Source organism: Protopterus annectens, chromosome 10.part0 (assembly GCF_019279795.1).
Source record: "Protopterus annectens isolate FY-2018-M chromosome 10.part0, PAN1.0, whole genome shotgun sequence".
Lineage (NCBI taxonomy): Eukaryota > Metazoa > Chordata > Ceratodontiformes > Protopteridae > Protopterus > Protopterus annectens.
The window spans coordinates 1,224,522,567-1,224,538,692 of record NC_056744.1 but is presented as its reverse complement, the minus strand read 5'-3'; the positions used below and the strand labels follow the sequence as shown (position 1 = coordinate 1,224,538,692).

General features: G+C 37.7%; 1 protein-coding gene across 1 annotated transcript in view; it reads left to right on the top strand.

Moving 5' to 3' along the window:
- ORC1 (origin recognition complex subunit 1) overlaps positions 1–16,126 on the top strand; it is a 967,334-nt gene that overhangs the window by 77,904 nt on the left and 873,304 nt on the right. The window contains exon 4 of the mRNA XM_044086852.1: positions 12,601–12,904. Within this exon, the coding sequence (XP_043942787.1) occupies positions 12,601–12,904 (304 nt within the window). The remainder of the gene's footprint in view (positions 1–12,600; positions 12,905–16,126) is intronic.

Below are 16,126 nucleotides of genomic sequence, written 5' to 3'. Positions count from 1 at the left end.
ACTGTCAGCATCATCGGCTTCTTCTGTGGAGGGTAGTATTGCCAAAAATGTTTCTTTTGCTGAAGCAACAACGGCTAACAGAACCTCTAATCGGGAGGTTACCACAGGGTCTGGTAGCTGTAACAGTGAAAATATGAACTTTCAAAACAACGACCCGAATAGGGGAAGAAACGGGAGGAATGGAAGGAAAGGGAGAAACAAACTTAAATGAAGGTTCGTTCACAGTAACTTTCAATGAACTTCCTTTGTATTGTGTTAATTTGTCTAAATTAACACTAAACTCTGAGATGTTAAGTGTTTTACATAAAGGAAGCAAGTTTGTTCCTACATTTTTTCCGTCGTTAGCTGACATTTATTTTGAGGTTAAATGCTTTATTAGAAAGCTTTTACTCAGAGTCCATTTTTTCAAAATGGAAAAATCTAATACTTGTATTCAAACTATTAATGAGGAAACCAGTGATTCGGAAATAGATGAAGATTTGTTTAACCTGTCCATTTACAATTATGAGCTTGAACCAGATATAATTGATGTTAGTAGTGATTTATTTAATGCTGAAAATGTTGAAAATGTTAATTTTTTAACTGGCTATGGTAGACTAATGTTACCGGAACTTAAAGTTAATACTTTCATGCCTTATATCTCTGTACCTGCTGTTTCCACCTTTCAAAAAATTCTTTTGAGAGAAATTGAACTTTTGTTCAATGAATTTTGTAAAAAGAAAAAATGTTTCAATTTAAGCAGTGATGAATGGCAGGCTTTAAAAGCTTTGAAAAAACTCAAAAATGAGTATATTTTTAAACCTGCTGATAAAGGTGGAAACTGGGTTATAATGGACAGAAATAAGTATTGCAATATGGTGAATACATTGTTATTGAACTCTGAAGAGTATAAGAAATTGGACAGTGACCCTACTTTGTCATTTAATGATGAGCTGTTATTCTTATTGGAAAAAGGTGAGCGTGGTTTTTTTACGCACACTGATGTTAAAAAGTTATATATTCAAAAACCAAGAACACCTATTATGTATGCATTACCTAAAATCCACAAGAATTTGGAAGAGCCTCCAGGTAGACCTATTATTTCTGGAATTGGTTCTTTTTTGGAAAGTGTTAATTTGTTTTTGGATTCTCAGTTAAAGATGTATTTATATAAGGTAACAGCTCACATTAGGAATACACAGGATTTAATTAATAACATTTTGAATCTTAACTGGAGTTATGACTATTATTGGGTCACTGTCGATGTTAAGTCCTTATACACCAATATTAGTACCAAATGGGGCTTGGAATCCATACAAAATATGATGGGTGAGGGACCGAGAACGAATTTTCTTATTACTTTGTTAGAGTTTTGTTTAACTCAGTTATTTTTTGTTTAGTAATGAATATTATTTGCAAGTTAAGGGCACTGCAATGGGTGCAGCATATGCACCATCATATGCCATCATTTATATGGACTACTTTGAGAAAAAATTCATTTATTCGACTAATTTTTTTAGGAACAAAGTAGTTTTGTATAAGCGCTTTATAGATCTCATTTTCATCTGTAAGGGGGACATATCTGAATTTTTAGATTTTTTTGAAGTACTTAACAATAATGAACATAATTTACAATTTTCGTATGAGATTAATAGAAATGAGATTAATTTTCTAGATTTAACTTTATTTGAAAAGGAAAGCAAAATTGAATTTAGACCATTTAGGAAGGAGACTTCAGTAAATATGTTCTTACATGCTACAAGCATGCACCCTTTGCATCTTATAAATGCCCTACCATATGGGGAATTTAAAAGAATTTGGGCTCATACCAGTGTCAAGGAAGATATAGATGAAGAATTACATATAGTATTTATGAGACTATTGGAAAGAGGATATGGATATAATCAATTATTGAAATGTAGGGATAGTGTGATTAATAACATAAGATTAATAAGTAGTAGGGACAATACCACAACTTATTTCAATAAAAGGGAAATCGGTGTAAAGAATAATGCTGAGAAAGTATTCTTTATAACCAAATTCTCTCCCTTTTCTGATATATTAGTCTCAGTAGTTAGAAAATTTTGGTATATAATCTGTGAAGATGATAGCATTGGTGAGCTATTCCCTAATTATGTTAATTTTTCATTTAAAAGGGGAAAAAATCTGAGAGAAATTTTAAATAACAATCTTTTACAGCATATTGGATCTAACCCTATCCGGGTGGGCACTTTTGCATGTGGTTCATGCAGTATATGCAATAGGGTTATCAATATTGAAGTTATTAATAATATACCTCATATTTCTAAACACTTTTTTAACTAAGTCTACTAGTGTAGTATATATATTAGGTTGCTCATGCAAGGACATTTGGTATATAGGACAAACTAAAAGAATGATAAAAACTAGAATTTTAGAACACCTAAAGGACATAAGAAATCTAAATTCCCTTAGTCCGGTTGCCAAGCATTTCATGGACATTCATGATGGTTGTAGTGATAGTTTGAGATTTTGTATATTGGGAAAACCTTTTGTCTGTAAAGGAGATTATGTAGTAGGTAAACTACTAGAATTGGAAACAAGGATGATACTTAAATATAAAACATTGAAACCATTTGGTTTAAATCAGGAGCTGGGCTTGTAATAATGTACAAAGGCATATTTTCGCACATATATATATTTTTTTACTAAAATTTAGTGGATGACATGTAAATATATCACTTGGATAGTGAATTATTTTACAATCATTAAGATGGATTTAATTCTTAGATATATTTTTATATAAATAAATAATTAAGTTTGTTATGTGTATATTTACATTTTGAAGTAATATTTTCTATATACATATATTAAATGAGTTTTATTTGTATGTGCTGAATAGTCATATTATAAAAGTATAAAATGGTTTAAAAGTATAAAATGGTTTAAAATAATTTAAATAGACCAAAATAAGTAAATGTCATATTTTATATATAAAGGTCACTTTAAATTTTGTAGTACAATTGAATTAACTCATGAATTAACTAATTAGTTAAATAGTATAAAATGAGTTCATTTTGAAACTTGTAATGTGATCCTTTGAAGGCGAATAGCCGAGGTACCAGATCGTTGATGGAATAAAGAACCTTGGTGGAATCTGACTGCTGGTGTGTTTTTGGGCCAACCATAAAGTTGTCTCTTTCAAAATCAAACTCAACTCCATAATCCCATTAAAACAGTAAAAATTAGGAACTATTCCAAGGCAAACAAAGCAAATTACCTGTTATTAAGTGATTGTCAATCAATGCGCCTGCGAATGCATAGAACACAGAAGCCTATGCTGAATTGCCCTCAAACTTTGTACAACCATGTCCATGGCTGCATGGTCTGCTATGCCTACCAGAAGTAAGCCCAGGACTAGCCCTAGAAACCACCCTGGTAGCAACCCAAATTAAACAAAATATATAACTAAAGGAAAAAGTATGGCAAAAATCAGGAAGGGTAATTCCCATAAAGATAGAAACTCTCATCAAAATAAATAGGCAGCTAAGATGGCTAATTAGGTCAAGCAAAGCTAACTTTGAGGTTAAGATAGCCTCACAGATGAACGTTAACCTTAGGCCCTTCTACAGATATATCGGAAACCTCAAGGGTAGCATACAGCAATGTGCTGAACTGGTGGTGAAGGGTGCTGCATTCAGTAAGCCTGGCGATTTATAGCAAACCTGTTGGCTGACAAATTCATTTCCAACTTTAGCCCCCCATCCCTTTAAAAATACCACCAAACACAGCCCCTCCAACTATACCTAGGCAGCATGTTACCTGCTGTACTCACTAAGGACAGGAATACTGCCTTAGTGGCCCTCGTTAACATCACAGGATGCCTCCTGAGTAGTCTAAAATGTGTCTTACCCGGACCCCCTAGAGTCATTATTTAACTACAGTTTTAAAGCAAGATTTGTACTACATGAATTGGGGACTGTAGCAGTCATCCCCATTCGTAAAGGAGGACCTTCAGTGGATCCTCAAACTTTGTACAACCATGTCCGTTAATCTGACTAGTCTTATTTGCAAAACCATAGAAAATTTCCATGAATAATTCTATCAACAAGGGCATATGATACTTCCAGACACTGGATCCATCCCACTTTGGCTTTGTTGAAGGAAGGATGTGCTTACTGAATCTGGAGAACTTAATTGAAAAGGTCACTAAGGCAATGGTTGAGGGGAAAACTCTGCATACTTACTACCTAGATCTAGCTAAAGCATTTGATAAAATACCCCACTCTGACCTTGTCAAAGGACTTACTGAACTAGGTCTAAAACCCTTTGTAACACTGAATAGCTGGCTGGCTCACTGATTAGGACCCAGGAGGTTAGAATCAGTGAAGCCACCTCCACAAAGAGGCTGGTCACCAATTGAGTCTGCCTTGGCGGTGTACTGGGCCCACTTCTCTTTGGCATCTTCTTTGTTGTCAAAGCCGATGTCAGAGCCCTTTGGCTGACCAAGTTTTCAGATTGCAAACTGGGAGCAGTCTGTGAATCCCCCCAAGATGAGAACACCCTTCTGGAAGTTCTAATACAGACAAATGCTTGGTGCCAAAGCCATGGCTTAAAACTCAGTACCAAGAAATGCGTTATAGTATCTTTTCGGAAGTCTACCTCCCTGGGTAACTACATCATTAATAAAACGCCCTTAAAAGTTGATTCCCTAGTCAGGGATCTGGGAACTTGTGTAGATAGTAACCTAGCCTTCACCCAGCATATGTCCTAGCCTTCACCCAGCATATGTCCAAGGTAACAAGAAAATGCTAAGTTGCTCAGCTTATAAGCACAGGCATGGCATCTAGGTCCAGAGAGGTCTTCATACCACTGTACTCAGCCTTCATGAAGACCCATCATGGAGTATAATGCCCCCTTCGGTATGTACCTGACCAGGCACATGCAGCTGGAATGTCGACAAAGGTTCCTTACACAATGTCCTACACTGATGGCCTCAAAGCCATGTCTCTTTAGTCTGTATCATACAGACTTCTGAGAGGTGATCTTTGCCTGGCTTGGGGTCTGAATGGAGAGTGAAGTCAATAAGCAAAGGAGAGTAGTGTTGCTGAAACTGAATCCATCCTCAAGTCTTGGTAAGTACTTTCATGAGGTGGACCCTGTTTTTTACAAAATTTCACCAAGATGACACTGATATGTGGAAATGTATTTTATATAGCATATAATATGGACAGAAGTAGGTCAAAAATGAAAACGATAGTTGGGTGCACAAGACCCAGGAAAAAGTGCCCAATTCTGGTAGGTGCACTGGTGCTAGGACTGGAAAAAATGGCAGTGTAGAATCGTCAAAATGCAGACACACTGCCAAAATGGGGCCAGACCTAGTGGGAGGATGCCCCCCACCCCATTATAGGAGGAAGTAGCAGTCCACAAAAAGTTGATAGATCAGAGAGCCATAAAGATGATAGACTGGACTATTAAGGATACGAAAGAAGCTTTAGATAAAAACTTGTGGTCATTAATACAGCAGATTTGTGAAAAACATTATAGAGACAAAGAAATTTTGATCTGTTTGGAAAAAGAAGGATCTGAGGAAGTGCGAAAATATAAACAACTAAACCTAGAGATTTTTGAAAAGTATAAAAAAAAAAAACTATGGACATGGGGGGGGAAAAAGAGAGATTTTAATATGGTGTAATATTTATGCAAATCCCAAAGCCATTTTAATCAATACAAAAAAAGGCAGCCCCAAAGATATTCAAAGAGAAATACAGGCAAAGGCATCCAGATAAGAAGAATTTCACAATTAAACAGATATCACAAAAAGACAACGTAGAAAAGATTAGTATAGTAGAAGTTAAAAATAATAGAAGTTGAAGTTATGGCATGCCTGCAGAGAGTGAAGGATTTGATGTAGGTCTAACACAGGTTACATCACAGCATGATGGAATGAGTCTCCAAAGTAAGAAACGGGACGATTAGTCATCTGAAGAAATATGGACATGGAAAAGAAAGAGCTTTAATATGGTGTAATATGTAAGCAAAGGAGAAAGCAAAACAAAGGGCAGCACTAAAGTTATTTGAAGAGAAATACAGGCAAAGGAATCAGGACATGGAAAACTTTACAGTATAAAAGACAGAGTAAAAGTAGAAATGAAGATTAGTAATGGGGAAGTTAAAGAAATAGAAACTGAGGTTATGGAGTACCTGTGAAGTGAAGGAATTGGTGTAGAAAATCTAATTCAGAAAGCACCACAGCATGATAGAACAATATATATCCAGATTAAGGAGAAACAAGTGGAATTGGAAGCAACTGGTTAGTTGCCATATGAAGATATTTTGGAGCCTTCCACGGGAAAGCAATATAAATGGTTCACTTGAAGCTGGACAGTAAGGAAAGGGAAACTATGGCAACTGTGACGCAGTCAATGATCAGGAATGACAGGCTAGTGAGTTCCTATATGACAGAGCAACAGATGTCACAGGAGTAAATTGAAGACAATGTGCCACAGGAAGATGTTCTAGAACTTTCTATACAATGCCTGCAGAAAATGGACAACAAAAAAACTGCCCTCAATTTAGAAGAAAATGAGCTAAAAAGAGTTGCTTGATTTAATAGAGATGCACAGAGGTTCTCCGGTTTGAACCTTGGCTGGGGTGCCTTCGGTGCCGAGTCTGCATGTCCTCCCTGTGGGTTTCCTCTGGGTGCTCGGGTTTCCTCCCACATCCCAAAGACATGCTGTAGGTGGATTGGACACTCCTTGGCCCTAGGTGTGAGTGTGCCTTCTGTGGAAGGTTGGGTGCCGGGCTGGCAACTCGACACTGTAAAACTCCACTGCCAATCATGAGAGGACAGGTGATCTGCTGTGGTGACCCCTAACCGGGAAAAGCTGAAAGAAGAAGAAAGAAATAGATTGCAGTCTGCAGAAAGTCAATAAAACCCAAAAAGTTAGAAGTTTGATGAAACAAATTAACACTGTTATAAGGACTGATCCATGCCATATAACAGAAAAAAATATATTGCTGTGCTGCAAAATTAATAGACAAAATTTTACCACAAAAACACAGAGTAATAAGGGAAAGAAAGGGGAGAAATTGAATACTAGCATAAAAGTATTGAACAGCGAAAACTATAAAGCAATTAAGACAAGTGTCACTGTTGGTGTAGAAGAGGGAACAAATCAACAAAAATACTCAGATGCGGTAAAAACAATGTGTAGTAGTATAACAGATCAGGATTTATCATGCATTATTGCAAGTAAACTAAAAAGATCAGCACAGAACAATTTAGAAAATACACAGATATATAAAAGGAAAAATACAAAATATGGAATTTATTGATGACCCAAAATGTTTTATAGAGAATTGGAAGGTAAAAGGAATTTAAAGATCACCAAAAAAAGAGAAATACATTTGAAGAAGTATTTATGAAGATCCTGTGGAACATAACAAAGATGCTAAATGGATAGAAGTAAAAGAGAGTAAGAAGTTCAAAGGTACAGGATCGGAAATGGTATGAAGTAACAGCCAGAGCAATTGAAACCGTTAAGAAAAGCCTCTAACTGGAAAAACCCAGGCCCAGATGAAGCACCTAACTTTTGATTAAAAGTATTAACATTTTTGCACGAAGATTTAACCAGGAGTAAGAACTATTTGTGTGCACCCTGAAAGGACACCAACCTGGCTAACAACAGGAAAAACAATGCTCCTACTTGAGTGAACCTGCAAGGTACCCTAAAAATTATAGACCAATAACTTGCCTTCCAACGACTTATAAACTGTTCACTGGAATTGATGTCGACAGAGTTTATAGTCATTTAGAAGAAAACTCATTTATGGAAATAGAACAAAAGGGCAATAAAAGTCATATGGAACAAAGGATTATTTGTTGTAAATAGTCATTGTGGAGAACTGTAAAAAAGAGGAAGAATCTAATGGGTAAAAAGAGTGCTTAAAAATGGGGAAAGACACACTAAACTGAAACTACATCACAGAGACCATGAAACTCTGGCATGAAACACTTTGCAGTTAAGCTGTGATAAAGGACAAATTATTCCAGGGATAAAATTCCTAAGAATCATATTCCAGGATGACTCTGTTACCATTGCTCTCTTGCCTTGTCCTTAACCCATTAAGTTGTCTGCTTAACGGATTAGGTCCTGAATATAATTTGGCTCCCAGAAAAGACCTTTCATCTTCTCTTTGTCGATGATTGATTTAAAACTGTATAGCTCATTAGATGAGGAACTGAAAACACAACTGCAAGTAGTCAAAAGTTTTTCAGATCATGAATGTCATTTGGTCTTGTTAAATGTGCAAAAGCAACCTTTAAAGCAGGAAAGCTGCAGCACCAAGAAAACATTGGTTTGGGACAAGAATGTGATATAAAAACTTGAGCAAGAGGGAGTGTATAAATATTTGGGAACTGATGAAGGATCACCAATGAAACGTGAATAAAACTTAAGGAATATTTTAGAAGACTTTGATCCTGAAAACAGCGTTGACATCCAGGAACAAAATTCAAGCTATAAACCAATTTGCTGTTCCTGTCCTAACTTACAGTTTTGGAGTCACTGACTGGCCCCAAAAGGTGTTTGATAGGTTAGACAGGAAAACAAGGATGCTTCATGTTCATCAAATGATTTATAGAAATCAGGACATATCAAGATTATATGCTCCCCATTCCAAAGGAGGTATGGGCATACTTGAAGTTGATTACATGTATAGGTCTGCAATCGTGGGACTGCATGCATATCTGCTGACCTCACAAGACCCAAATGCAGTGAAAGTTTTTTAAAACATGAGGAGAATAAATCTAAGATGATTTCTCCTCTTAGTTTAGCAGAAGCATATCTGCATCAAGTGGGAATGGAAATCAAACCAGAAGTAGATAAAAATCAGGCAGCAACTGAATGTGCCAAAAAGCAAAAGAGAAGAATATAAGGTGAAGGATCAGACGAGAAGGCAAGAAATGTGGAAAATCCATAAATATAAATATAGTTACAAGTATAGAAGTCCTGTGAGAATCTCCTGTTGATCAGGATCGAACGCAGGAATGGTTAAGGAGAGGCGAATTCAAACCAAAAGATGAAAGGTTAATATTAGTGGCCCAAGATAGTGGGCTATGTACACGTTGATTTACAAAGTCCATTGAATATGGGGGGGACAAAACAAAAATGTTTTTGTAAAATGGAATTGGAAACAGTTGTACACCTTGTTGCTGGTTGTGATATATTAATGGCAGAAGGACTGTATAGAAAGGCATAATAATCTGGCAAGACTGTTGCAGTGTTGATTGTGCAAACATAATATTGAAGTTGCTGAAAAACACTGGAAATGTGAGCCACAAAGCATCATAGAAGATGATTTAAGTCTACATTCATGGGATCACCCATTACCAACACCTCAAAAGATAGTTGCAAGAAAACCAGATAGTAGTCCAAGAAAAGAAGATAGAAGTAGCCTTGATCATTGAAATCGCTACACCCAGTGACTACAGTGTCTTGCGTACAGAGAGACAGAGTCATAAAATATCAGGATTTGCAGGCAGAAATAAGAGCATTGTGGAAGAAAGATACACAGATAGTTCCAATAATAGTAGGAGCAATGGGTCTTTTAAAAAAAAAAAAATCTACAGTTGTATTTAGATACGTTACCAATACATGTAACTCCATATGAATTGCAGAATGAGTCATTACTGGGCACACTGTGGGTGCTGCAAAGAGCACTTCTGGCTGACATCAAAGATGAAACAGTACTAATTTCATGAACTTTAATTGTACTTTGACTTAGGGAAGGGGTCTATTCCTGTCATGGTACTACAGACTTAAGATTTGGAGAAATTAAAACAATATATAATGCCCCCTTCAGTATGTACCTGACCAGAGATGTGCAGCAGCTGGAATGTCCACAGAGGTTCCTTACAAAATGTCCTACACTGATTGCCTCAGTCATGTCTCTTTAGTGTATCATGCAGACTTCTGAGAAGTGATCTTTGACTGATATACACTGTATCCCTGGACCTTGTTTTGATGAACCTTTTGCACATCCGCAAAACAAACTGCATCAGAGCTACTAGATTAAGAGCAAAATTTTGCTTGCAACATGAATGGGATATGTTGGAGAGTCAGATATGTTTCTTAGAGAATTCCAGTTCACTGGAACAGGCTTCCCATCTGTATGAAGCAGAGTTCCTCCCTATCCCTTTTTAGGCGCAGTCTGGCCCATTGGATAGGTAATTAAAAATTCACTTCTGGTAAATCGCCACCTGTATAAATCAAATTTAAGTCATTTTGAGTTGCATGCCTAGGCTTATATAAGGGCCTTAGTGGTCATTAGCCGAGTATACACCCATGAACCAATGAAAACTGTACATTTTCAAGAAAAGACGTTTAACCCTCTAGATATGAACAATTGCCCCAAATTGACAGCTGCACCTACAGGCATAATCTAATCTAAAATTAGTTACCCATGCTAAAGGACATGTACCTCTATTCTCTTTTACACTGATTGATGTGTGTTGTCTTGTGTTCCCATCCCAAATGTGAAAAATTGCTTGTATGTTTTCAAAAAGTATGAACTTTTTAGCTCTAAGAAAAAGTGCATGGGCTTTTAAAAAAACTAAATTATGCAGTGTTCTATTAAATGCATTAATGTATATAAGGTTGCTGTGGTGGCTACCATGTTTTGTTCATTTCCCATAATTTTCAGACTTGTTCACTGACCTGCTTGACATTGTACCTTTTAAATTGTGCTTTTCCCTCCGTAAAGAATGCTCAGAACTCAAGATTAATTGCTTGCAGTTGCAGACAGCTACTGCCCATGTAAAAGTGGTCAGCAATGGGGGGACAAAAGAACACAGCACTAACAGCTTTGCAGACACTTCAAAAAGTATTTTTGTACATTTCACTCAGAAGAGACTGTATGGAATTCCCAAAGTTAACTGCCTTCAACTGCAAACTTCTGTCTCCCTGAGAACATTTGCTAATGGGGGGGGGGGGGGGCAAGCTGGGGGGCAAGCTAACATATTTTCAGATGCAAAAAGCGTACAATTTTAAAGGTTTTCATCACTTTTGTGTTATTCAAGCCTGTTCACTTACAAAAAACCTTTTTACAGATTAATCTGAAAAACAAGTGAAATTCTCATCTTGACTATGTTTAATCGGTACCCTTTTTACCTACACCAACAGCCAAAGATCAGATAACTTTAAACTGGCTTCTGTCTAGCCTTTCTTTTCTTGTTAAAGTGCAAAGCCTATATTTCTTACAACTCCAAGAAGGTACTTGTTTGTTTTAATACCTTTAACACGTAGAACAGTCACTGGAAAGACCCAACACATTTTAAATAACCTTGACTAATCATCCTATAAAACTGATTTAAAGTATAACATGCAGTTTATATTCTTAATTGTTTTTGGCAGGTACTAAGAACAAAGATTGTTTTGTTTACAGTTACTACTGGTTTCCCTTTACTGTACTTTTAAATATTAGTTACATAATTTAGGGTATATACTCTACATTCCACCCACTAGTTTAATAGAGTCAACGAATGTAGAGTCTTGCATCATCCACTTTTGCCATATTTCATAAATGTGATTAGTACTTTATATTCTCCTATTTATTTACTAATTGCAGTATTGCTGGTCATCTTCCTGATCAGTTCCATCTCCTAGCACTAGACTGTAGTTCAAATTGGAGGTACTCCTGAGTCTTCTAGTCAACTCCTGTGCCATTTTCTCTCTCGAGCATTTTTCTTTGGATCATTAGGTCAAGTTTCACTGACAATATCTCTGTAGGAGCTTTGTCAGACAAATGAGAAGTGTAGGGTCCCCTTTTGCTTGTTGGATCACTTTTTATTGGATCAACTTTATTTTCTCTGTAGCCTGTTCTTCATTAAAAAATATCTCTGTGGAAAAAATGCACTGAATACAGTTGGACAGCAGCTTGAATCACACAACTGCCTTTTGATGTTCCCTTATTGCTGGGGTAAATTTAATTCTGTTTTGCATGGTATATAGTGAATAATTATTTCCCACAAACACTGTGCTGTTTCCATTTTTTTAGTACTTTCCACGGTTTTGTCAGGATCAACTCTTTCCATTGGTATGAAAGCATCTTTATTAATATAGGTCATGGCTGTTTTCTCATGACCTAGTTTGGAGTGTGTATGTCGTGTACCATTTCAGTTAAACATCCTATTTGTGTTTTCATACACTTAATGCTTATTGTTCTTTTCAGTTTCTCTGGTACTGCAGAAAATGTCAGGTTTTCTGTGTATATGCTATCTTGTAAGTCTCTTCTATTTTTGAAACTGCTATTCAGGAGCATCTTGCTCACCCAGCCTTTTCATTTCATACTATAAATGAACTCAAAACTGCAAAAAATCAAGTTTAGGTAAAGCTTTACAGTTTGTTTAAACTTTATTTATAGTGGTCATCCCCATTCATTTAGCACAAAGCCTGCTGTAAGACTATAGTTAAATGAAGGGTCCTGCTAAGTCATATTTTAGGCTATTCAGGAGACAATGAGAATAAACTTAATGATGCTAATAAAAATGCATGCTCCTTTTTTAACTGCATTGTCAGCATTTGATCATGTGATCATATATTTTTAACTATTGCATCACATCTGTCCCCTTTTAAGGTCCTTCAAAGTCTCCAGGAAGCAAACTGACACGACAGGATGTGTTGGCACAACTTTTTGACGATGATGCATTTGTTGAGTCTGTTGGTTCAACAGTGGCCAAGAGGAAGGTTGCTTTTGACAGCTGTGATAGCCCCACTAAAAAGTCTTTGGACAGCCAATCTAGTGAAATGTCTAATCACTGTATTTCACCAACAAGCCAGAAGAGTTCTGTGAAGGAGAGCACAGACTTGATTGCTGCAGCGTCCACCAAGCTGCGTAAAGCTACACCAGGAAAGGCAAGAAGCAGAGATGCTTTCTCAAGGTAAGTGAATACTATTCAAATTTAAATGCTTGAAGGAAGTTTTAAGTTGCTGCCTGCTAACCATCCTTGGCGATCTTAAACTTGTGTTTTATTAATTAGGAAGGCTCACTGGGGCAGAAATAGTATCCTGTTTTCAGAGACTACTCAGGATTGTTCTGAATAAGGTGTCTATCCACATTCTAGATGCAGTATGCTTCAACATTTGCACTGTTTTAAATATTATGTAGATAGTTTAGTATTTGGTGGGTGTAAAGGAGGAAAATGTTAAGATGACCCTGGCATTTTTGAATACTTTGTCACCTGATCTGTCTTACTGTCCTGGGAAATATGACCGATTCTTGATCCTTAATGCCATGTCCTTGTGTGAGTTTATTGATATATTTTTATTCTGATGGTATTCTTTATTTTTCATAAGTAATTCTTATTTAGAAAAGTATTTAGAAATATCCATGTGCAATGAGAATAAGCACAAATCTGTTTTTCTTTGCTAAGAAATTTAGTAAAATTCGCAGTTTGGTGGTAAGGGGAATAAAGTAATATGTAGTTCCAATCGGACATTAAAGTTCCATTTGTCAAAGGGACCCAGAACACTATGCTCACTGTTGCTGGGAAACTTAATTGGAGCTTTACAAAGATAAGAACCCAATATTCTCTCCTGGGCTTCTTTTACATGAAGTAAACAGAGCCTGTGGTGCACGTTGGTCTAAGATGACACCGTCTGTTCATAAACTGTATCTTTTTGCCTTTAGACACAACCCCCCCCCCCCCCCCCCCCCAAAAAAAAATTATTGGTTAAAGTCACACTGAAAAGGACTGTTAACTTCATTATCATAAAAAATGTAGCCAGCCAATATTAAAAAAACACAGTCTCGGTTTTCTTCATTACTGTAGCAAAACTGTTGAGTTAAAAACAGTTTCACACCTTCACAACCAAAACAAGAAGGTTACTCCTCTAATAAACCTCTCTACAGGTAGAGAGAGAAGTAGTAAATGAAAAATTATTGTGTAGCTAAATGGCTAGCTTCTGGTTACAGTAGAAACTGCAACTCATGAGCAGTCTCATTAAATGCTGTTACCCTGAACAAACACACATACTAATCTCTTTTTAGATGGAATTCTGAACAAATGTAAAATGAGGATCTGATAATGATCATCACGACCGAGTCTTGGATCAGATATCTGATACGATCCAGCACTTTACAGACTTAGATTCAAAGCTCAAGCTCCTCCTATCTCCCGTAATCCTTTTTTACCTTCTAACCCTCTGATCTCGTTTGCAACATTTTGCAATGGATGTGATTCCTGGCTCGTAGCATTCTTCAGGGAAATTTGTCTTGGAAATTTCTTCATTTGTGAGTTTTTCTGTTCCCTTGGGTAGTTTAGACTTTTCTCTCCCTCCCCTCCCTTGTTTAGGCTGGCATTAGACTTGTGCCCCCCCCCTTCCTTTCCCTTTTCGGCACTTGATAACCTTTTTTGTTCTTCCCCTTTTTCATCAATCAGCAGTCTCTTTCCCCTTTAATGTAGTTTATAGGGCTACTTGGGGGGGGGGGGGGTTGTCTGTTGGTTTCTTTCAATTTGTGGTTGTAGTTCTCTGTTTTTTGTGTGTTGTGTGCATGTAGGACTATGTCTGAAAGAGGCAAGCCTACTGGGTTTAAAAGATGCTCTTCCTGTGGGCTTAAGATGCCCAACTCTGATGCCCACAACAAGTGTTTGCCTGGGATCCGACCACCTTGAGGCTGAATGCTCCATTTGTGCTGCATGCACCCCACTGGCATTGGCGGATTGCCGGAATAAATTGTTGCTCAAGGGTACGGCACAAGGGGGGCACTTTTGTTTCGGGCTGTCCCTCTACTAGTGGCCACAAATATTCCAAGAGTAAAGCCTCCTCTGCCTCCCTGGGGGCTTCTCCTCTAGCACCGCAAAAATGGCCCAGGCACTCGTATCTGAGTTCTTCGGATCTGAAGCTGTCCTTGACCTTTTCAGATCCAAGTCTCAGGATCTGTCGTTAGATGCCAAGGTCTCCTTGGATCCTATCTCAGTTACCTCTGATCCATCAGCTCCCTCAGATCCGAGGCAAGCAGGTCAACCAGGATCAGAGGCAACTTGTCAAATACAGAGTTAATTATTCAAGGCTCCCTAGTAGAATCTTCTCTGGATCCAAAGCTTTCAGCTCACAGGCATAGTAGTCGTTCGCTGGATTGGGGACAGCATAGAGTGGTGGTAGGATCAAAGTTGGCTTCTCCATCAAAATCCCACCCATTCTTCGACCTCTTCCAGATCTTCCAGGAGCCTCTTGCCTTCCGATATGGACAGTATGATGAGGAATTTCCTTAGGCCCCAGATAGAGTTGGGCCTTTTATTATCCCTGGCCTGTTCGGGCTCTGGGAGATCCTCAGCTCCTAGATTGCCTTCTCTTCCAATTTCTGTGGTTTCGTAATCCCAGATCCCAGTTTTCTCTAGGCAGGCATCAGCAGATCTAGGAATGCAAGTTTTCCCCACTCCATCAGGGTCCCTGACCAGCTCAACTCCTTTGCCCTTTGTCATAGGATCAGAGTGGCTCTCTGCTTTGAGAGGTCGGTGCCTAGTCCCTGAGAAGGGGTTCAGGTCTCTGCATTTTGGATTGGTCCACTTCTTTGGAGGCTTCTAACTTTGACAGCTTGGGGACAGTACTGTCTGGAGGGCTGGGATCTGGGGCTGACTCGGCACCCTTCTCTCTTGGGGTTTCTGTCGCTCATCTTGTGTATATTCAATAAGACGATGAGGCTGGGTGTTCATTTAAGTAGTTTATTACACACAAACACATCAGGATGAAGAACGGTAACATTAAACTTTTAAACTTAAACCATCGAACTGACTACTAAACACATGCATGTTTACACCTCAGCTGCTCACTTCAAAATGGCACTCTTGCTTGCATGTGCTCAGTATTTACATGCACGTGCCCACTGACTGGAATGGCTCTTAAAGGAACATGCACACTCTGATGTACATCCTCCCTCTTTGACTAGTTGATCAAGCAAATAAACAATGACAATCCTATTGGTATGCAAATTATAAAAATATATACCAATAACAATCATGTCTAGGTGGTCTTGAGATATGACCTGACCTTGTAATGTAATAACTAGAACTGGGTTTAACAGGTACAGTCACTGGGGAATGTTCTTCTTGAGGACTTTCGGGGATAGTTTAAGGAACAGGAATGGACAATGAAATGTTCTC